Genomic DNA, 23982 nt, shown 5'->3' with positions numbered 1-23982 from the left:
AGAATGCAACAGGACTTCATTCCATCGTCGACTTTCGTGTCTGCTTTGTTAAGTTGCATGGGCCATGAGGGTGATCTATTAATCATGCGCGGAACCTTTTTGGACGGCAGTTTTGGAATAGGTTTGCCATCTTGATAAGTGTCTTCCTTTTCTTCGTCTGATTCTGAACCATAATCTTCCCATGATTCCCCATCAGATTCGCCTTCTTGGCCCGACTCTGTATCATAAGATTTCCGCGCGTAGTCATATCTGTCTGATCCTGTGTCATCAAAGTCCCATAATTTTCATAGTCATCCTCCGTAAAGGTTTTACATTCTGGCCTAAGGCTTTCATTGAAGATATAGACGTCGAGGGGTGTATCTTCGTCATAACCGTATTTCGCTGGTCCAAATTTCTCTTCCTTTTCCTTTCTTTTTCTCTCTTCCGTTTCCTTTTGTCGTTCGGCCAATCTTTGCTCCCTCAGTTCAAGATTAGTTGTCTTTAACAGTCCGCATGAAAACAGTCCTTCTCTCTTAAACCTCGTACATCCATCCCGAACGAATCAATGCGCTGGGTCCATGAAAGCGATCGCTTGAGTTTGCTTGTGTTCTGTCCGCTAGGAGCTCGTCGTCCCGGTTCTGAACCGGATGAGCTTGTTGGTCCATGTTCGGCAACATCTTCATTCTGTGGGTCTGTAGACTTTTCCGTGTCGTTTTTGTTATAATTTCCTCGCAGTTTATTATAGTCCTTTGAGCTTGTGTCAGATCCTGTGTCAGCGTTATCCAGATCACCCCTGTTGAGCTCGGTGTAAGAATCACTCTGGCTAGCCTCGTCATACTCGCAGTTGTCATCATTTAGAGTTGTCCAATCCTCTAAGTTAAGCAGGTCCTCGATGGATTTGGATTAGTGAACTAACAAAAAAAATTAAATTATGATAAGTTGCTAAAGTGAATTTATGTTCCTGATGAGTTGAAGTCAAATACTGAAGCCTCCAAACACAATTTTTTCGCCTTTGAACTTGAATCTCGGTACCAAAATAAAATGAAAAAAAATGGAGAAGACTGGACTAAAGAGTCTGCTAAAATCTGTACCTTGTGTCGTATTTATTTATTCTTTTTGGGGGGAGGGGATAAGGACAGGGAGATGGAGACTGAAATTAGGGTTGGAAGACCTTAATCCAACCAAAGATAGCTAAAGGGGGATACGAGTGAAACCAATGTCCGATATTACCAGATTTGTTTAAAAAGAAGTCCTAAAGCGGCTCATATTTCAAGGTTTATACTTTTTTGGCGCGGTCGGCCGAAAAATGTTTCTTACCTGGATTTTTAAAACTGAAAGGGACGTGGAACTGTTTAGCACTTGGACCACAACAAGTGAATACTGACGACATATTAGATAGGAATCTCTGAATTCTGCCGGGCTTTTTCTCCAGTTTTACCGAGCTTGCTTTATGAACTTCCCTTGACCTGTCTGATTCCCCCAAATTTCGTCCGCTGCAGTTGTTTTCAGATATGTCTGGTGATGCTGCAGATTCTGGCATCGAGACGGTTTCTCCATCCTCGGGGGCCGAGTCATTTCCAATAAAACATTTCCTTGTTTCTACGTTTCCATTGCTTACACATGAACTTTCTTTACAAGACCCGTTAACAACAACAGGGGCTAAAAGAGGATGGGTCTGAGCTTCAGGCTGTGAGGCGGTTTTCTCCACATCAGTGTTGAAGTTTCGTTTGTCTTCAGTTTTCCTTTCCGTCCGTTGTGCCCCAGGCTTCTTCTGCTCCCTTTGCAGATTAGTCACATGAGTACAGGAGTAACTCCGCTGACTGTTTGCCACGCCTTGTTTGTCCTGGGTGCTGTTAGTTGCGTTTGAATTTGCTGTACCAACAATGTCCTCAATTGTTTGTGATCCATAAACTAACAAGAAAAGAAACCGAAATTAAAACGTTAGTTAGTACGTAGTCCACACTACACAAAACGCAAATATACAGTGGGGTGTAAAAATTGTCGCTTATTAAATTAACAATCCATGCGTGTATTTTTTTAATAAAATTTAATTAATCACTAGCCTGCGTAGCTGGCGGTATTGTTGGGTTTAGCGCGCACAAGCAAGCGGCGAAGCCGCGACAGCGAGCGGCGCAGCCGCGAGTGGCTTGGGGAGGAGAAGCTGAAATAGCTCAGCTCCTCCGCCCCAAGCCACTCGCGGCTTCGCCGCTTGCTTGTGCGCGCTAAACCCAGCAATACCGCCAGCTACGCAGGCTAATTAATCACGCGCGCCCTTATTGCATGTTAGATGTATTGCACTAGACTTTGTTTTTATGTTACGTTGCAAATATAGCGATAATTTTATAAAATTAAAGAAATATCACATTAACTCATAGAAACGCTCGAATGAGTCTGGGACAGCTAGTTTCAAGTTTACACAAACTTCCGATTCAGTCCCGAAATCACCCTCGCTTGCAAAACGTGCGCGCGTTCATTATCAAAAGCATGCGCGATATATATAAATCAAATCAGTCGCGAAAAAAATAATGCATTTGATCGATGCATTTAAAGAAGCATTTTAGATTGCCGCTATTCAATCAGTAACAAGTATATTAGCACTCTGAACACGTCATGCTGCCGTCGTCAAGGTGACGTCACGTTTCTTAGCAACCTTCATCAAAATAAGTCTCGGCCTTTTCCCCAGCGCCCTCTGACAATCTGACAGTATTTGATTTGCGTTTTGTTAAAGATTGTAAAATGATAATAAAAAACATTCTCACCTGGATTTTCAAAGCTGAAGGGAACGTTGAAACGCCTTTGTTTCGGTATACAGCCTGCAGTGATTACAGACAAAACAGCAGTAAAAAAATCTCTGCACTTTTCCGGGCCGCATTTGCAGTTCCCGCTTTCTTCGTTGGCGGATGTTTCTGATCCGTTCAAATTTCCCCTGAAAAATCAAATTAAAAAAGGGCTTAGTGATGAGTTCAGTGAGCAGAATGATGAAATAGCTAGAAAATATGACTTTTTTTACAAAAAAATACCATTTTAAAGGAAACAATCTTGTCGCACCATATTGGGAATGTTGCTAATGTGCAACCGCTGTAAGTTTCAACCTTTTTTCATACACGCAATCACTTTCTTTGTCTTCGTGTAAACTGTAACGCATACGCTCTAGACTGTCGAACTGGCGTATAACAATCGTACTCTTTCTTTGTGACGTTTGTAGAATATTTGCGCGCGCTGTTCGAGCGTGCACGCGCTTAATGGTATTCGCGCATTTAGCATTTGTATGCCTTCCAGTCCTTCATCTCTCCGCCAAATATCAAATTGTTGTGCTATCCTTCAAAACAAACGGTACCTAAACACAACAGGAATTATACACTGAAATGTTTAACTCAAGTGTAATTTCCCTACCCCATTTTAGTCTGAAGTTTAAAACCGTTTACAATCGTTTCTTAGTCACGTGACGTAAATTTAAAATGCGAACGTTCTTCGCATTGGGATACTACTGATAATTGTTGTGTCCTACAGATTTTGCAAAGATAGAACAACGATGTGTGCAAAGTTTGAGCAAATTAGATCTCTCTTGAACACATTCTCAATGAGGTTCCACTTGTTTGCTTCAACAAGCAATTTTGCGCAATTTGTTTGGTTATTCTATTGTTATCGTAATTTTCCTGTTTGCGGTTTGCCTCAAGTCTGTTTAGCCCAGAAATTCGAGAAGACGGCTACTGAAGAACAGCACTGACAAACAGGGGGTATTTAAATTTTTTTACTTTTTAAAATTCCCTCAACGAGAAAGAAAGTGTCCAGAGTACTGTCAATGACTGTGACCGAATTACCGAACTTTCTACTCAAGAGTTAATTACAAAGAATGTCAGGAATTATAATGCATAATTTCAAGTGACTGTTTAGATTCTAGAACTAGCAGTTCTCAATGAGAAGTGAAGTGCTGCCGTAACTATAGTTAGCAACACTTCAAAAATATTTGAATGTACAGAAAAATAAGTTCATAAATATTTTCTGATGGAAAGATAACAAAAGGTTGCAGATGAAGTATACCGGTAAGTAATACCACAATCTTGAAAATCAAAATTCCCACGCGCCTGAATGAAAACAACTTGTATAAGTTTGTATCAAATTTCAATCCGATTATGCAAATTGAAAATTTTTTAAGGTTTTACACAACGACGCTTCCATAATGTAAATTACGAATTACAAATACAAAATAAAACTAAAAGGTCGGCCAAATTTTATTTAAATAAACACGGTACATTTGCTTTAAGAAGCAAGCGACTTTCGACTTCCTTGATCACTGTTGGGGGGGGGGTCACTGTTGCGTGCGGAACACACGGATGCATTATGTTTTCCCAGATGCTCACGGAAAGCAACAAAGCATAAATTTCCAAATTATTGATTCCAGTTTCAAAAAATCAGCTAAACGATTATAAAGCAAATCAACATTTACCATCCATTTGAACTTGACTTTGTACGAGCTGCATTGTTTAAACCTTGATCAATTTTCGGCCAAATAGTGCTGCTCTGCTTCATCTCTGTCTAGGTCTTAGAAGACCTTGGTGTCCTATTTTTAGGCGGTCGAGTGTTCTCTAGGGTTAGTTCTTTCCATTTTGAACTCCAAAAATGTGTTTCTTATTTACAAGAGGGGATAAACATCTTCCTGAATTCACCGTTCGAGACGCCATTAAACTTTCCTTCAAAACGGAGCACATGTGAATTTCATCGATTATAAGGGGACTGCTGATTGGCTGGCTCGTAATGTATTTTTAAGGGGATTGCTGATAGGCTGATTTCTATCCAATAGAACGAACGAACGAACGAAACTTCTCGAATGCTTTCAAGAATATGAAGGCTGCCTATCGGCAGCAATAATCCGTATGCAAATACGACTGATCTCGTGACAATTACTGACTGAAACTGAAACTTTATTTACCCTTTATTTACCCGACTATTCTGCATTGCGTACGTTTTGCAAAATCTACTGGTCTCGTGTGTGTTGCCTTGTTGGCTAAAGGTAAGTGAATAACTCAAAGTTGATCTACTGTCAACTATAAAGACGTCTATAAAGTCAGTATTTTTCAGTCCCTGATTTAAATAGATTGCAAGCAATGATAGTTCACTCAAGAAGGCTTCTCGTCGATAACATTCCCTTATTTACATTCAGTCATTTCGACTTCCACCCTTAATTGTTTTAAGAATGACGAAAACTTCCATCTCAAAATTGTCTCAGACGGCTATTAGAGAAATAACTGATCATAAGTGCGACAAGTATTTACAACGTAAGTTTGCACTGCCCTATAAAAGCTAGCCAGTGACAAAAGAGAGTGTGATCCGTGAAATAATGCAAACGATTAACTCGGAACCGACGAGCGAAAAGAAGCGGCTGTATTCGCAGGCTAGCAATAGTTTTAACAGAAAACCAAAGAATTTACGGATTTGTCATAATTCGAACACTATATGTCCTAGTTCACACTAGCAACATTACACAACAACATGAACACAACACATCCTTTTGTGGCTTATAGTATGCTCCTGCTATGTTGTCATGTTTCATATCATATTATTGCATGACCTTGCGGTTACTAGACTCTTACCGATAGTGCTCGTAAAAAAACCATTAAATGCTTAAAGCAGTGCTTGTTTTTTGCCAAAAAGTGCTAAAATAATGCTAATTTTTTTTAAAAGTGCTCGTGGGTTACATAAAAATGCTCACTTTTTCCCGATTTTTTTAAACATAGAATATTACATTTTTCAGATTTTCAGTTACATTTTTCATTTTCTGCCTTGGCTGGCTGACTTCCATTGTTCCTCGATGACAACGTGGATGACGCCATCTTGGAACGAGTGTGATGGAATGGGTTTCTAGAAGGCAACCGCTGACCTATCAAACCTATTCCCCAGACCTCCTCGGATCCTTTGACTAAAATGAGGGCAAATCTCGAGCCCAGAGTGTCCCCCGGCTCCTTCACAGCGGTCAAACGCAAAAATTGACGTCACATCCGGTCTTTGCCGTCTCGAACTTTTGACTCGAAAGTGGGCAAACTTTGCAAGAAATTGTTAAAGAAATAGTACGGTGAAAGAACAGTTCAAGCTGGGACACTCAGTGGAGATGAATTAGCAAATTTCCAATCCATAAGCGGCGTATAAACCTTAACTTTCCAGGGACGGCGGTAACTTTTGGCTTTAAAGCAAAAGTTTACGGAAAATTGAAGACTTTGTATGGAAAATTTTGGCGCAATTACACATGAACTGCGCACGCGCGCTGCGTTTGACCGCTGTGAACCCGGCTCCTCGGTTCGTCGGCAGTTGGTCAGCGGTAGGGTCGCCGGGACACACCCTGGGAAACTGAAATGTATTTCTCTTTTACTATTGGTCATTCACAGAACGATAGAAATCCACCAGGAAGTCTAAAAATCATCCCCGGAAGTTAACCAAACCGGAAACCCTGAAATAACATTTTTCTGCTTTCGATGGCCAGAAGTTTGAAGTATCGACTTAATTTCAGCTTTTCTTTGTAAAACACCTTAAGACTCGTGGAATGGCGCTACACAAATGAAGTACTTTCTAATTCTACCCTTCTTATTGAACTCAAAAGATACGATGAATTAAAAAGGACTTCTTTTAAACGGCGTTTCTGAACGGAGTTTAAAAGCAACAATGACGGTGACACCGATTGGCGACACGAAGGACAAGATCGATTGAAAACTCAATTAATAGTTGACTTACAAATCTCACTAGAACTACTGTTTTCATTCAAATCCCCGTTCGGTTGAAAAACTTAATATCGAAGACATTGCTCGATTCCAAGTAATAACTTTCGGCAATGCAACGCAGAATTTGAGCATATAGCGCTGTTGTTTTGCCGACGGGAAAAAAAATGAACAAAAAATTATAACGCACGTGCACGAGCGTGCACGTGCAGAGTCGCTGAGCTGCTCATTAAAGTTATTGAATAGCGTTGACCGTTGTGGCCTTAAACGTGCTTATTAATATTACCGACATTCGTCAAGAAAAAATTGCTTGCTTGAAAACATGCAATCTATTCTGGAAAGCCGTTTTTATGAAAATTGCGTAAAAGATGCGCTGTCAGGAAGGAGCCTTTTAAATATGAGAAAGACGCAAAAAAATATGCAAAAGTCGCCAAACAAAAATTATAACGAACAGAACAATCGCTTGCTCGTGCGTTTTGCATCTTGTAAATTTAAGCCCTTCTCTGCAAAACAACTACGGACACACGCACGCAGTCTTCGCAGACGAAATCCTGGAAGGCTTTCATTTCAAACAAATATAGCAAAATGCTCAAAAAATCAAAACCAAAGCGCCAGACGCTCTGTAGTTAGGGATGGACCATTATTTTTTTGGAGGGGGGGGATGAAAAATATTGAAAAAAATTGTTTGCAGGGCCTGGAAAGACAAAATAAATTGTTTGCAAACACGATATGTATAACAATGTTTGCAGAGGTGCATAAACTAAAAAAAAATTTTGCAGAGGAAAATTTTTCATCCCCCCCCCCCCCCTCCAAGAAAATAATGCTCCGTCCCTTAACTCATTATTCTTCTTTCTTGCAGAATATTATTGTTACTTTTGTTACTTCGATAAATGCCAATTCGGCCAATAGTGTGTTAGAAATAGTTTAACTTTCTCGATTTACTTCCGTTCTGGGAAATTTACTTCCGCTTAGACCTAAGAGCACGCGCAATAAAAACCGGAAGACCAAGTTTCTGACCTGAAATCGACCTGAAATTGATCTGATCAATTCCAGTTTCCCACAGTCCGTCCCATACCGCTGACCGACGGACTCTGGGCTCGAGATTGAAATGAGGGCAAAATGCATCTGGGAGGATTTGGACGCCATAAATAAAGTCACATTGTGCTTTTTAACACAAAATTATACAAATAATCAGTCGAAAATCCAAAATAATGCTAGCAGTGCTTTTTGGGATAAAATGTAAGAAAAAAATGCTCGCGAAGCCAAATAATGCCAAAAAAGTGCTAGCACTATCGGTAAGAGCCTAGCGGTTACACTGGCGATAAACCAGTCTAATGCAAATACCATCTCGTAAAGAACCATTATTTAGTAAAATTAAAGAAAATTTTTGCTTCCGAACCTTAAAGCGCGAATTACAGCAAAAAATACGAAGATTTCCGAAGGCTTCACGATAACGTTTCTTGAATGAGCGCGCACTGAAATGGAAGGAATGGAACGAGTTTGTGACGTCATAATTGGTGTTTTTGAAGACTACCGCAGACCGCACTAGTTGTCAAAGTTCGAGACAGGAGAGAGCCAGGGAGAGAGCCTAGCAACAACGACGGCAACGTCGACGACAACGTCTGGTGAAAAATGAATTTATATTTTACTTGAGAATCTCGCTATTTTCGGACGTATTCACTGCTTATTTATCGCTTTAAGAACTATAGCTCCCGCAGGCGCTAAGTATAATCAATGAGAGCGTTCAACCCCAACAAGAAAAACCAAAAACTAGCCGTCGTGGCGGGTCTCTGTAAAAAGCGGACCGGATGGCGGCGGATGGCGGATGGCGGATGATAAAAGGCGGATAAGAAAAGGCGGATGACAAAATGCGGATACCCAAAAAAAATTTTAAAAAAAATAAAGAAAGAACTTTTTTAATATATCAATAACTTAATCAATTAATGACCGCGAAACACTTCTTTTAAAATATTCTAATATACTCTACCACCTCTATTTGCATTTAAACTTAAACTCGACCGTTATTTTAATCTTATCTACTTGATAATGAACTCAAGATGAGTTCGAAACGTCGTGGCTTATTTTCGCTTATTTTTATACTTAATTGTATATCGAAATGTTCTCTCATTAATCTATTAAATAATTTAATTGATTAATTAATAAATAAATTGAGAAGTAAATATTAGCACATTCAGTCCAGGAGATGTCTGACAAGACGAAAGAAACAGAGATAAAAACTTTTTTCGAAAAAAAACCTCGACTTTCCTTTATCATCGGACTCCGGGGTGTTACTAAACTGAGGATCATCGCAGTATTGTTTGTGGATGGTTGCTCGACGTTATCACATAAAACTGGACAGACAAACAAACAAACAGTAAATATATCCCAGACAATCATCATCATCATTGTTCCTTTTCACCCCCTTGGGAGCATAGGGCGTCCACCAGTTTCCTCCAGCGTACACGGTTCTTTGCTAGTGCTTTGGCTCTTTCCCAGGAGTAGCCTACTCCTTCCAACTCCTGCAGCATGGATCGCTTCCAATTGTTCCTTGGTCGTCCAACTTTCCTCTTTCCCTGTGGGTGGTAGTGCAAGGCTTGTCTTGTCACATTGTTACATTCTCTTCTGAGAGTGTGGCCAATCCAGCGCCATTCCCTTCGCTTAACTGATGTTACAATGGATTCCATGTTGGTCCTTCTTAGCAGCTCTTCATGGCTAATTACGTTCGGCCACCGGACTCCCAAGATGCATCTGAGACATTTGTTGACAAAAACTTGCAGTTTATTGTGAAGGGCCTTAGTTGAACGCCAGGTCTCACAACCATAAAGAAGAACGGACTTGACATTGGTGGAAAATATCCTGAGCTTGGTGTTTAGAGAGAGCTGCCTTGAGAGCCAAACTGGTTGTAAGGCCCTAAATGCATACCTGGCCTTGCCGATCCTAACACTAATATCGTTATCCGTTCCACCATCTGTGCTGATGACACTGCCCAGATAACAAAACTCCTCTACTGATTCAATATCTTCACCTCCGAGCGAGATTGGACTGTTCACTTTACCATTAACCTTTAATACTTTGGTCTTTGGGATGTTGACATTCATTCCTAATTTACCGGCCTTTACACTGAGCTTTTCTGTTTTTCTTTGCATTTGGCTGTGCGTTGCAGATATTAAGTGCTACCGACTGGAATTTTCGAGAAAAAAATTTCAAAACTCCGATTTCGCATTTCTTCATATTCAGTCAAAAGAAACCCTTTGGTGAACTATTTACAAAAATGACATTTAAAATTTTCAAAGGGTTTTTATATTTGAGAAAATCGGCAAAAGGTTAAAAGGCCGTTTTCGCGTCCCCGCCGCCATAAAATCTTGTCGAATTTTTGTGGGTATTCAAAACACTCGTACGGAAAGAAGGTTGAACGTATGAAATTTATCTTTGGCAGGTATGCGGGGCATCCAATATACTACACAGAAACCTAAAAATATTGCAAAACGATGCAATTAAACAGATCTTTTTTAAAGCCCGAAAATTGGTATTTTGAGCACTTTGGTAAACACTTGAAACAAGGGTAACTTTGGTGGCAAAAATCGTGTCCTGGTACATCGAAATTTGGAATAAAATATAGATCGGCGTCAAGTACTATTATGGTACTGTAACATATAAAAAATCCAGCCCGGGCAATTGAAAAACCACCCGTTGAGAGAAGTAAACGCATAGTGAACATTTCATGTATTGACTACAAAAATTGTCGCGGTCACGCAACACTAGTAAACACATTTCGATCTGATTTATTCAATGTGTTTTAGTTTTGCTCACTTTGGCTACAGTTTATGCTCGAAAAAGTCTACCTATCTTATGTATAATTTACTGTTTTGTATTCATATAAAAATTAATTGTAGAGGATGGGATAATTGATCTGACCGCAAAAATACAAAGGTCAAGTTTCGTGTCATATTTACCGACTTTGCCGCTCACACTGTGTAACTCGCACTGTGAAAGAAATAAAACAATTCAAAGCGAAATGTCTTCACAAAGTAGTCTCGAAGCGTGTCATATTTTATTCTGGTGGTTCTGTTTCATTAAATTAGTAACTATTTAACACTGGTAAAAGTTATTTTTAGTTCCGGCTGTATCGATTCTGTAAAGTTTTTCGAATACCTCAGTCTGTGTGTCAACAACATGAATTTTGCAAATACAGTATGTGTTCATAAACAAGATGATGATCTTATCGACAAGCGTATCTATAGGAGAACATCGCAAAATGAAGTAGCTGTGTTCAACTGCTTGTATATTTTCCTTTTAAGAGTGCGGGTCCTCGACTTGATATTATACGCCAGAACTGATACATGTACATGTTTACCAAGAACTGCAAGAATTGGAATTAGATGTCTGTCTGAATGTCTGTTGATTTCCTGTTTAACAATAACAATAAAAAAAACACTCTTGGCTATAAAGCAAAAGATACTATACCACTAGCAGCAGCTTACCATACATGTCCAAACATAACAAGTAACGATTCTCGGCTGGTTGAGCAAATACCAAACACATTCGAAAAGGCGAACTCCACAGCCGTTGTCAGCCGTCGTCACGCTCTCCCCTTCGCTCAACTGTTCCCAAGCTGTCTGCCTTTCTCCCGTTTGCAGTTCTCTGTCTTTTTACTGCGGCATTCACAACCAATCTCGACTCCCTCTTTGTACCTCCAGACTCTTAAAATCAAATTCCATCCTTTGGATAGCGGGGAAAGGGAAGGTTTTATACGGGTGTTGGGCGGGGGTAGGGGGGGGGGGGGTAGGGGGTCAAGGTTTATTTTGTCATTGATCTTATTGTCCCACAAAGTGACTGACCAGATTACCAGAATTGCAGAAGTAATCGTTACCTTAAGGTTGCTATTTTTAGGGGCTACTTATTTAAGCCATTTTTCTGAGCAAGATTTAGTGACTATTTAATTTAGCGATTTCAGAATTTGTTTTTTTAGGCCAGGCCCTTGTGTGGGAAATGGTCCAGGCAAACTCTCTTTCGAAGAAAAATCTGTGGCAGCTACAATTCTTTTGCAATGAACTTGGACTAGCTGTTCCTGTACCACAAGTGAGGAAAAGGGCTCTTTATGTGGTCCTGTTGCAAGAACTTGTCCAGGAATGTAGTTGCATGAATGCGGGACCAAGTTAAAATGCTCTGTGTTCTGTTGCGTCTGCAACTATTAAAAACAGTGGCGGATCAAGGGGAGAAGCCATTGGGCCCTGGTCCCCATTATTTTTAGGCTAAACCGAGGCCCACGGGACCAAGAAAAATCATCTTCAAGAGCTAATTTCAGGTAAGGATGATTGGGGGCCCTACCTACCTAAAGGTCTGGATCCGCCACTGTTATAATTAGTACACATAAGCTAGCTCCTAATAAATTGTCCAATACTAAGTGTCGTCGTACTAGCCGTGCATTTAAAATTACTGTTTTATACACCTCGAGTGACTTCTAGTACACGCATCTCCAAGCTACGTGAGATCCGACAAAGAATTGTGCCAAAGTCTTCCTAACGTTGTGTGGCCCTCTGCATTTAATCGTCCCACATATCCTAAAATAAGGCAAGGGGCAAACCTTCAAATACTGAGAAGTGGAGACAGGAAATGATTTCCGACCAATTTTTTTCTGCAAGGTTGGTCCTTTTCTTCTCTCTACTACAAGGTTTTTTGTCGCTGTTGTTTTTTTTTTTTTTAAGTTAAACCTCTCTTCCTGAATTCCTGTCCACCTCAGTATCTGAGGGCTGAGGGCCAACCCTTAGCTAGTTCCCAGGCTGCTGTCAGTACAACATACCTCAAGGGTGCAATTTTTAACGGCTTCTAATTTTAGTGATTTAAGCGAGTAGCACGAAAATCGCTAAATTTAAAAGTACTCGCTAAAATTAGTCTTCGTCAAATTTAATACTCGTTAAATTTTAGTACCTCCCTCCCCCCTCCCCAAAGGAAAATAAATTAATCATAGTCGACATCAAGAATTCTTTTAAGAAATGGATATCGAAACTTTGTTCTTTCTGACAATGCCGTCTAGTGATTCTGTTCTTTTACTGAACATTTATTTCCATCTTAGCTTTTACTTTATGAAATACTGGTTTACACTGGGTATCTTTTTTTCTAGGGCCTGCTGTTTTCAGTTTTTTAAAAAAATCTGACAATCGCTAAATTACATTGTCGCTAAATCTTGCTAAAAAAAATCGCTAAAATTACTACCACCTTAAACCTTAAGGTAACTGATTACACCAGGTAATCTGGTCAGTCACTTTGTGGGACAATAAGATCAATGACAAAATAAACCTTGACCCCCTACCCCCACCCCCCCCACCCCCCCACCCAACACCCGCATAAAACCTTCCCTTTCCCCGCTATCCAAAGGATGGAATTTGACTTTAAGAGTCTGGAGGTACAAAGAGTGAGTCGAGATTGGTTGTGAATGCGGTAAAAAGTCAGAGAACCTGTGTAAAAATTGCAAACGGGAGAAAGGCAGACAGCTTCGGAACAGTGGAGCGAAGGGGAGAGCGTGACGACGGCTAACAACGGCTGTGGAGATCGCCTTTTCGAATGTGTTTGGTATTTGCTCAACCAGCCGAGAATCGTTACTTGTTATGTTTGGACATGTATGGTAAGCTGCTGTTGGTGGTAGAGTATCTTTTGCTTTATAGCCAAGAGTGTTTTTTTTATTGTTATTGTTAAACAGGAAATCAACAGACATTCAGACAGACATCTAATTCCAATTCTTGCAGTTCTTGGTAAACATGTACATGTATCAGTTCTGACGTATAATATCAAGTCGAGGACCCGCACTCTTAAAAGGAAAATATACAAGCAGTTGAACACAGCTACTTCATTTTTCGATGTTCTCCTATAGATACGCTTGTCGATAAGATCATCATCTTGTTTATGAACACATACTGTATTTGCAAAATTCATGTTGTTGACACACAGACTGAGGTATTCGAAAAACTTTACAGAATCGATACAGCCGGAACTAAAAATAACGTTTACCAGTGTTAAATAGTTAGTAATTTAATGAAACAGAACCACCAGGATAAAAATATGACACGCTTCGAGACTACTTTGTGAAGACATTTCGCTTTGAATTGTTTTATTTCTTTCACAGTGCGAGTTACACAGTGTGAGCGGCAAAGTCGGTAAATATGACACGAAACTTGACCTTTGTATTTTTGCGGTCAGATCAATTATCCCATCCTCTAAAATTAATTTTTATATGAATACAAAACAGTAAAGTATACATAAGATAGGTAGACTTTTTCGAGCATAAACTGTAGCCAAAGTGAGCAAAACTAAAACACATTGAATAAATCAGATCGAAATGTGTTTACTAGTGTTGCGTGACCGTGACAATTTTTGTAGTCAATACATGAAATATTTACTATGCGTTTACTTCTCTCAACGGGTGGTTTTTCAATTGCCCGGGCTGGATTTTTTATATGTTACAGTACCATAATAGTACTTGACGCCGATCTATATTTTATTCCAAATTTCGATGTACCAGGACACGATTTTTGCCACCAAAGTTACCCTTGTTTCAAGTGTTTACCAAAGTGCTCAAAATACCAATTTTCGGGCTTTAAAAAAGATCTGTTTAATTGCATCGTTTTGCAATATTTTTAGGTTTCTGTGTAGTATATTGGATGCCCCGCATACCTGCCAAAGATAAATTTCATACGTTCAACCTTCTTTCCGTACGAGTGTTTTGAATACCCACAAAAATTCGACAAAATTTTATGGCGGCGGGGACGCGAAAACGGCCTTTTAACCTTTTGCCGATTTTCTCAAATATAAAAACCCTTTGAAAATTTTAAATGTCATTTTCTTTTGACTGAATATGAAGAAATGCGAAATCGGAGTTTTGAAATTAAATCTAAATCCTCGAGTTGTTCAGTAAGGGTCCACTGAATCCCAGTTCTTTCATTTCTCACAGCTTCTCGTGTTACCCAATCAATTACCACCAAAAAAAGAGACAATAAAGGGTTCCTATATATCTCTTCTTAATCCTTCGAGGTCGATCTCGAGCCGGGATTTCAAGATAGGATATCGAGTGAGGATTTCGTTAATTTACAGAAGGATTAAGAAGAGATATATAGGAACCCTTTATTGTCTGGGATATATTTACTGTTTGTTTGTTTGTTTGTCTGTCCAGTTTTATGTGATAACGTCGAGCAACCATCCACAAACAATACTGCGATGATCCTCAGTTTAGTAACACCCCGGAGTCCGATGATAAAGGAAAGTCGAGGTTTTTTTTCGAAAAAAGTTTTTATCTCTGTTTCTTTCGTCTTGTCAGACATCTCCTGGACTGAATGTGCTAATATTTACTTCTCAATTTATTTATTAATTTATCAATTAAATTATTTAATAGATTAATGAGAGAACATTTCGATATACAATTAAGTATAAAAATAAGCGAAAATAAGCCACGACGTTTCGAACTCATCTTGAGTTCATTATCAAGTAGATAAGAATAAAATAACGGTCGAGTTTAAGTTTAAATGCAAATAGAGGTGATAGAGTATATTAGAATATTTTAAAAGAAGTGTTTCGCGGTCATTAATTGATTAAGTTATTGATATATTAAAAAAGTTCTTTCTTTAATTTTTTTTTTATTTTTTTTTGGTATCCGCATTTTGTCATCCGCCTTTTCTTATCCGCCTTTTATCATCCGCCATCCGCCATCCGCCGCCATCCGGTCCTCTTTTTACAGAGACCCCGTCGTGGCTGAGGTTTTCCAAACTAATTTGGTTATTTCACGTTTTTTTGCAGAGAACGGCTATGAAATGTACCAAGATATTCAAAACGCACGTATAGAGTTATTAAATATTATTTCTGCTCATTAAACCTTACATGCTAACGAGAATCGTTAAATGCTAATGAGAAAGAACAATAGAGATTTCTGATTTGTTGTCATACCAGCGTGCATACTACGTACGTCTCACATGATATGCAAAACGACAGCAAACAAAACTTGTACTTGCTTGAGCTATTTTTGAGCTCTAGCTATATTACTAAAAACAACAACGTACCAACAAACAATCAACTGAAAAACGGCCAAAAAGAACGAATTAACTGCTTGAAATGTCACTAAACACATTTACAAATTCTAAGGTGCGGTCTGCGGAATCGGTCTGCGGTCGTCTTCAAAAACAGCAATAATGACGTCACAGGTTTTTATTTCCGACAATAGGCGATTTGCATGATGGCGTCACTTGACTACAACTACCAGAATCCTCCACTTTGTCTTTTTGTCATTCTAATTAGAGCAATTGTTTTTCAAACCCCACTGTGGGTTCAAAATTTGAATAACAAAAGAAAAGCGAAATGAATTCTGGTATTTGTAGTCAAATGACGATATCGTGCAAATGTGCTATTTTTCCGAGCACTCTACGATTACGAAGGCCCAAAAAAGCATCTTTCAACTTGCAATATCTCCTTGATGCAATATCCAATTACTTTGAAACTTCGGGATATGTTTAGTTGGCTCTTAATAAACACATGGGCAAAAAAAATTAAAAAAACATCGACATTTCGATTCATTTGACCTTTAAACAAAAGCTGAATTTGTGGGCTCCTGGGTTCAAACCATTTGCTGTAAGACGAACTTTGGCGGCCTGTTGGTGGCCAGGTTGGCCAGATATCAATGAAAGCATAAGGAAAAAGGTACGAGAAAGGACTTTTGAAAGGTAATGGCTTCTATTGATTCATTTCAGACAGCATCTTTTTTTCTTGCTGCTTCATTTTAACCGGGTGGGGGGGGGGGGGGGGTAGAAACTCCCTTTGTGAAACGACTTTGAAGTGCGGCATAGCGGTCCCGGTTAACCGAGTGTGCGTGGCAGCAATGGAATGGTTGCTAAGGGCTTGGTGAATAGCTTGACAAAGTTCTTTGTTTTGGCCTTGACCGTGCACAAAACACAATAGTTGTTTACTTCTGTCTAAGCAACTAACCAATGGAAACATCTCTGTTACGTAATTTATGTATAATATGTACAAAAGATTGTGCACGGTCGTAAACATTCCAACATATTTGCATTTGCTCCTTTGAAGTTTTCCGGGCTTCATAACCTTTTTTTCTCTGTTAACAATGCTAAAGAAGAAGCGAAAACAGTGATAACGGCTACCGGCCAAGAAAAAGAGATTTTGCGAAAAATACTAATTAAAAGAATCGCGATAATTCCGAGATGATTGCCATTTTTCGGTTGTTGAATGTTAACTCTGACAAATTTTTTGCTTGATGTTCCACGCCGCCGAGATATTTCTCAGGGACGTGAAACATCAGGTGAGAAATCCGGCTGAAAATGCAAAAAAATATCTCGGCGGCGTGAAAAAATCAGGTGCAAAATCCGGCTCTGTTCGCACTCTAGCAGCGACAAAATCTTGTGTTGTTTTTGCTGCGGGGACATGAAGCAGGGACGTGTAGCGGGGACATGCAGCAGCGACAAAATCACAATATATACACACCAACGAAAATGCAGCAGGGACATGTCCCAGGTACATCTTGCAGCGACACGTCCCCTCGTGTGTGCTGATAATTTTTGGCTCATGCAACACGAATTTTACGATTTTGTTCCTGCGACATGTTGCACGGGGTTCAACTCGTTTAACTCAACTCGTTTGGTTAAAATTTACCATCTTATTATTTACTCGTTTAACTTTGTTGGACTGTCGCAGGGACAAAATGTCGAAGGAATCGATGTTAATGTCCCCTCGTGTTGACGGTTTTGAAACATGCCCCTGAAGCAGAATGTAGCAAAATGACAGCGACGCTGTAGTCAACATCTAGTAAGAAAAGTTCAGTTTAAAATAAAAAGTATATACATATATATTTTAGGTAAACTAAGTTTTATTTTTTTACGAAATTCTTTTAAGAATCCCACAATGACCGTATCTACTCAATGTGTTTATCCTGTGTTCGTTCGATTTTTAGGTGAATAGTTGAAGAGTGCACCCCAAATAGAAATTCGAAAGACACAACAAAAACAAAACTGATTGTTCCCCATCTCAAAAACTCACAGAATTTAATTTTTTTTCTCGTTAATTGTTGTTGTTTTGCAGAGGATAAGTAAGGCGCACGTGCAGAGCTATCATTTTATTGTTCATTAAATCTTTTGTTTGGTAAGACGGAAAACCCCGTTCTAGGTGACATACCAACATGTACGGCTAGTTCACACTGGGGACGTGTTGCTGCAACATGTCCCCGATACATTTTCTTGCGTGTGTACATGTCCCCGCTACACGTCCCCGCTTCATGTCCCTTCAGTGTGAACAACCTATGAGTTTGTCCCTGCTACATGACCCCTCAGTGTGAACAACACATAATTTTGTCGCTGCTTTATGTCGCTGCGACATGTCCCTACGTCTTATCCCCACGTGTGCGGAGACCTTAATAACACCAATAACTTCCGAGTAACACAAAGTTTTGGTTTAGTCTTTCTTAGCAACGGCTTGATTGACACATGATTTGCATCGTTTCCCGGCACTGCTATGCCGTTAAAGTAAAGTGCCGACTTTCCTCCCCCAAGTATCTTCTATACGGGCACCGAAGGGACAGAGCAAAGTGCCTGCATTAGAGAGGTACCCGTATTATAGAGGTCACCACTATGACGTCACTTTTGACTCCACTGACAGCTTGAATTGTTCAGTAGCAAAAATAAGGCCCACCTTCTTCTTTTAACTGCGTGTAAATTGATTAATGTGCAGCATTAAGACACTGTATCAGTTGAGTACTACATGTACTGTGTACGAAATGATTTACAACGCAATGCTGCACGTAAAAACACAATTCTGAAAGCGTATAAGTTGAAGAAAGCGTTGTTGTTTTTTGTAACCACGAACAGAAAATTGTAATACATACACAAACTATCATCACCAGATCACCGAAGTGTCCGTAATAAAGAGATAAAGATTATATGAAATTGCTCCCTGGGGCCGAGATTTAGTGTCCGTTGTCAGTATTAGATAGGGTCCGTATTATAAAGGTTTTTTTATAAAAGAGTTTTGTAGGACATCGAAGATTGTCCATAAAAGAGAAGTGTCCATAAGGAAAGGTTTGACTGTACCCTCATACTTAGAGTTCAGTAAACGCGAGACTATGTCCTAAGTCCTCCATGGCTTTGCACCAGCCTATTTAAATGGCTGCGTTTTATTTACACGCCTCATCGTTTACTACGATGAAGTAGCTTAAACGTACTGTTTATTCCTAAGACTAAAACGGTTACCTATGGTGACAGATCTTTCTCAGTGATTGCACCAAAGCTATGGAATGACTTGCCCATTGTAGTCAAACAGTGCTCCACAGTTGACTCTTTTAAATCGAGACTTAAACTTTTCTTTTTAACAGCGTTTATATTTGATTAGGAATAGAACTAAAATTGTAAAAGCATTGAGACTCCGTTAGGCTGTAAAATGCGTTTTTAAGCGCCTTTTTTATTATATTTGAGAAGTTCGAAGTTGTCCAGATAGGGTCCGTATTATAAAGGGTTTTTTTATAAAAGAATTTTGTAGGACATCGGAGATTGTCCATAAAAGAAAAGTGTCCATAAGGAGAGGTTTAACTGAACCCTCATACTTATAGTTCAGTAAACACGTGACTATATTTGAGAAGTACGAAGTTGAACAGTTGAAAGGGACAGGAAAGAGCGTCCGTATTACATAGGTAGGGTTTATACGAATTTTGGTATCTTTCGGACGAAGTGAAAAGGGGCATGAAGGGGTGAAATGGGAACTAGGATTTGGCAAATTTTCATTGGGAAATGGGATTAGGGTTCAAGAAGTGGGAATCACAAAAATAATAGACCTCAGACTGGGATTTTGAAAATTTGGGAAAATAATAGGTTGGATACGGGATTTAGGCACAATTTGGGCTGGGAAAATGGGATTTACAGCCCCTTCAGGAACCTCAGTGTCCCATCTGTAATTGGGGGGGGGGGGGGTGGGGGTGTATTATAGAGGTGTCCGTAAGGAGAAGTTCCACTATATTTACAGACTGCCCAATTTGTTTAAAATGAATGATGCTAATTTTAAGCTGGGGAAAGACATGAGAGAAATATTATTCAGTAAGTGATGCAAGCAACTTGGAAAAACTTCAGACTCGAATTATTTTCCGAGTAGCTTGCGTCACTGACTGCATATCTTTCTCATGCCCTACCGTAATGATTCGATTTAGCGCCCTCCTTCCAATAAGCGCCCTCTTCCGAATAAGCGCCCCCCTTCGAATGTATTTTTCTCAATAAGCGCCCCTATTCCAATAAGCGCCCCCATTCTAAGAAGCGCCACTGTTATAATAAGCGCCGTTATTGTGGATAAATGCCCCTACTGTAGTCATCGACGAAGAAGAGATAAACTCATGAACATTCACCGGACAGTTAATGTATATATTTACTTTTAAAATGAATTTTCGTTTGAAAGTAACTGAACTTTTAACAATTTGTCACGGTTACAGTTTCTGTTATTTTAAGTTATTTTAAAATTTATTAAAATTTTGATTTTTTTGGTTGTTTGTCAAAAAATTAAATAAGCTCCCTGTCCCGAATAAGCGCCCTGTCTCGAATAAGCGCCCTCCCTTGAAGTGCAAAAAGTAAATAAGTGCCCCGGGCCCTAAATCGAATCATTACGGTATACTAATATCACCGAATAAGTGGTATTCAAAATTACAATGTAACTAACGTCCAGAACTAGACTTTCCTAAACACAAGAGTTTCGACGCTTTCAAAATAAAAAATAGTAGCTAGAAAACTGTTTAAGTAGTAAATAGATTTATTTACGGTTAGCTTTGTTTACGCCCGAGGATTTAAGTTTGGCCTAACATCTTAATTTTTGCGGCCGTTTTATCATTAACATTTTGATATATTGATGCTGGGAAGCTCTTTTTGGAGATACTCAATAAAGTGCACGTATTTCTGTACGTCTAATAATTTTATCTGAAGTTCTGTAGTTTACTGGTTGCCCCTCTATTGCCTTCCGTGAAGCCCAAAGCATTCAAAAAAGTGATTTTTTCTGAAAGGCTGTAACTTTTATTTTTCTTATTGTTCAGGGTCTAAGATAAATCTATTAAAAGCATAACAAAACCTAATCCCAAAATACTCCAATCAACTCAGAAGTGACTGTGTTTCTTTTATATTTCGTGTTTTCTAGGTATATATTTGACAAGAGGAAAGCAAATTTGTGGCAATCATATATGTATATAAGAAATGATTAAAAGAGAGATAGAGAGACACAAGCAATGTCTTAGCATTGCTAAGGAACTGGGAGACAGGTCTGGAGAAGGACGTGCTTATGGCAATCTTGGCATTGCCTACCGGCGTCTGGGTGATTTCAAGCTGGCCATAGAGTACCACAAGCAACATCTTAGCATTGCTAGGGAACTGGGAGACAGGTCTGGAGAAGGAGTTGCTTATTGCAATCTTGGCAATGCCCACCAGAGACTGGGTGATTTCAAGCTGGTCATAGAGTACCACAAGCAACATCTTAGCATTGCTAGGGAACTGGGAGACAGGTCTGGAGAAGGAGTTGCTTATGGCAATCTTGGCATTCCCTATAACAGTCTGGGTGATTTCAAGCAGGCCATAGAGTACCACAAGCAACATCTTAGCATTGCTAGGGAACTGGGAGACCGGTCTGAAGAAGGACGTGCTTATGGCAATCTTGGCATTGCCTACCGGTGTCTGGGTGATTTCAAGCAGGCCATAGAGTACCACAAGCAAGATCTTAGCATTGCTAGGGAACTGGGAAACCGGTCTGGAGAAGGAGGTGCTTATGGCAATCTTGGCAATGCCTACAGGAGACTGGGTGATTTCAAGCAGGCCATAGAGTACCACAAGCAACATCTTAGCATTGCTAGGGAACTGGAAGACCGGTCTGGAGAAGGAAGTGCTTATGGCAATCTTGGCAATGCCTACCAGAGTCTGGGTGACTTCAAACAGGCCATAGAGTACCACAAGCAACATCTAAGCATTGCTAGGGAACTGGGAAACCGGTCTGGAGAAGGACGTGCTTATGGCAATCTTGGCAATGCCTACCAGAGTCTGGGTGAATTCGAGCAGGCCATAGAGTACCACAAGCAACATCTTAGCATTGCTAGGGAACTGGGAGACAGGTCTGGAGAAGGAGAGGCTTATGGCAATCTTGGCAATGCCTACCAGAGTCTGGGTGATTTCAAGCAGGCCATAGAGTACCACAAGCAACATCTTAGCATTGCCAAAGAACTGGGAGACAGGTCTGGAGAAGGACGTGCTTATGGCAATCTTGGCAATGCCTACTGTGGTATGGTTGATTTCATGCAGGCCATAGACTACCACAAGCAACATCTTAGCATTGCTAAAGAACTGGGGCAGAGAGATGGAGAAGGAGCTGCATGTTACTCTCTAGGCTGTGTTTTGGAATTATCAGGTGATTTGCATGAAGCTCTTAATTATTATCGATCCAGTGTAAAACTGTACAATGAGGTACGAGGTCTTCTTCAGTCTGAGGATACGTGGAAAATAACGTTTCGTAATGCGTTTCAACATGCTTACGATGCATTGTGGAGAACTCTACTACTGCTTGAAAAGGTTGAAGAGGCTTTGTGTGTTGCTGAGCAAGGACGAGCACAGGCCTTGGAGGATCTCATGAAGTTGCAATATGCCTGTGAATTGCTGGATTCTGGATCATTTGAGCCAAAAGTAAAGGTCTCTGACATATTAAGCAATAGGTCTAAACAAACCGTTTTCGTGGCAATAGAAGGTAAAACAGTCAATTTCTGGGTTCTCTGCAAAGCGAAGAATACTGAATTTAGACAGAAAAAAGTCGAAAGAGAAGAAGCTGTTGCCTTCTTGGAGCGTTTAAGGAAGAATGCGTTCAAGGAAATTAAAAGTGGTGTTCAAGTTACATGTGAGAACCGTTCACTGGATGAGCACATAGAAAAATTGCCTCCCACTGATCGTGAAGAAGCTGTTCAAGACACAGTTAAGGAATTACACAGCAAAAACGAATCTTTACGCCTCTTCTATGAATGCATCATTGGCCCCATTGCAGATGTGCTTCAAGGCGACGATTTAATCATCGTTCCAGACGGACCTTTGTGCCTAGCTCCTTATGCTGCGTTTGTGGATGATGAATCAAGGTACTTAAGCGAATCTTTCAAGATAAGCATTTTTCCCTCACTGACGAGTTTAAAGCTGATCGCAGATTCTGCTTATGACTTCCACAGAACGAGTGGAACACTGCTCGTGGGAGATCCATGTGTAGAAGAAGTTGTCAACAGGCGGGGCAGGCCAAAATGGTTGTCTTTACCATATGCCAGAAAGGAAGTCGAGTTAATAGGGGAAATGCTTGATATCCCACCTCTCACTGGACGAGATGCAACTAAAAACGAAGTACTGAAACGAATCGGTTCAGTTGCATTAGTACACATTGCAGCACATGGCGATATGGAAGCTGGTGAAATTGCGCTGGCTCCAAATCCTGAACGGGCATCCAAGATTCCTAAAGTGAAAGATTTTATGTTAAAAATGTCAGATGTGCAAGCGGCGAAACTGCGTGCAAGACTTGTTGTGCTTAGTTGCTGTCACAGTGCCCAAGGTAAAGTTACGCCCGAGGGTGTTGTTGGTATTGCACGGGCGTTCCTTGGTGCTGGTGCCAGAAGTGTCCTGGTAGCACTCTGGGCAATTAATGACGAGGCTACGATGGAGTTTATGAAGAGTTTCTATACACATCTCAAAGATGGACATAGCACCAGTGTGGCTCTTAACCGGTCCATGAAAAGCCTCCGAGAGTCAGACAAGTTTGGTGCTGTCAAGTACTGGGCTCCGTTTGTACTCATCGGTGATGACGTCACGATAGAATTTGGAGAAAAACAATAACTGTATTTAGTCTGCTGACATTTCAGACTATAACTGTATTGTAAATAGCACTCGCTTAAATTTTTCTCAAAACCAATATTTTTGTTAACAGCATTAATTCGTTTAATTATTGATGTACAATTAAGGTGACATCTTCAAAGTACTTTAAATAGTTCAATACACATTTGCTCCGTAAGGCGTGGAGCATTTACCTTTTTGCAGGATTAAACAAAAAGTACCACAAAACTACTCATTATTATTAATAAGAACCTCAGGAAATTGGCACAACAAGCAATATAGGAAGTCCTCTTTTTATTCTTTTTATTCGTAAAATACTACATTTGGTATTCCAGGTGCTCAACTATGAGAAAGTGGATTATAATAATGTGTAAATGAGGACACGAAACGCTCATGTAAATATATATTTTTTAACCTGTGCTTTGAGAGCGACGTTCTCTATAGCT

General features: G+C 39.9%; 3 protein-coding genes across 3 annotated transcripts in view; 1 reads left to right on the top strand and 2 right to left on the bottom strand.

Moving 5' to 3' along the window:
- Window positions 1–23982, bottom strand: part of LOC144633181 (echinoderm microtubule-associated protein-like 6) — a 78374-nt gene that overhangs the window by 41675 nt on the left and 12717 nt on the right. The gene's annotated exons all lie outside the window — the stretch shown is intronic.
- On the bottom strand, window positions 144–2907 carry LOC144632227 (uncharacterized; the record flags this gene model as incomplete). The annotated part of the gene is made up of 3 exons (XM_078490822.1): window positions 144–890; window positions 1297–1890; window positions 2739–2907. Coding segments are annotated over 3 exons (771 nt in total), but the record flags the coding sequence as incomplete, so codon positions are not given.
- Window positions 4875–23714, top strand: LOC144633186 (uncharacterized). The gene is made up of 2 exons (XM_078491996.1): window positions 4875–4990; window positions 20835–23714. The coding sequence occupies exon 2, from the start codon at window positions 20891–20893 to the stop codon at window positions 23537–23539; it is 2649 nt and encodes an 882-aa protein (XP_078348122.1). The 5' UTR covers window positions 4875–4990; window positions 20835–20890; the 3' UTR covers window positions 23540–23714.

This window comes from Oculina patagonica, chromosome 12 (genome assembly GCF_052425735.1).
Source record: "Oculina patagonica isolate OP01 chromosome 12, crgOcupat, whole genome shotgun sequence".
Taxonomy (NCBI): Eukaryota; Metazoa; Cnidaria; class Anthozoa; order Scleractinia; family Oculinidae; genus Oculina; species Oculina patagonica.
This window is presented reverse-complemented; position numbering and strand designations above follow the sequence as displayed.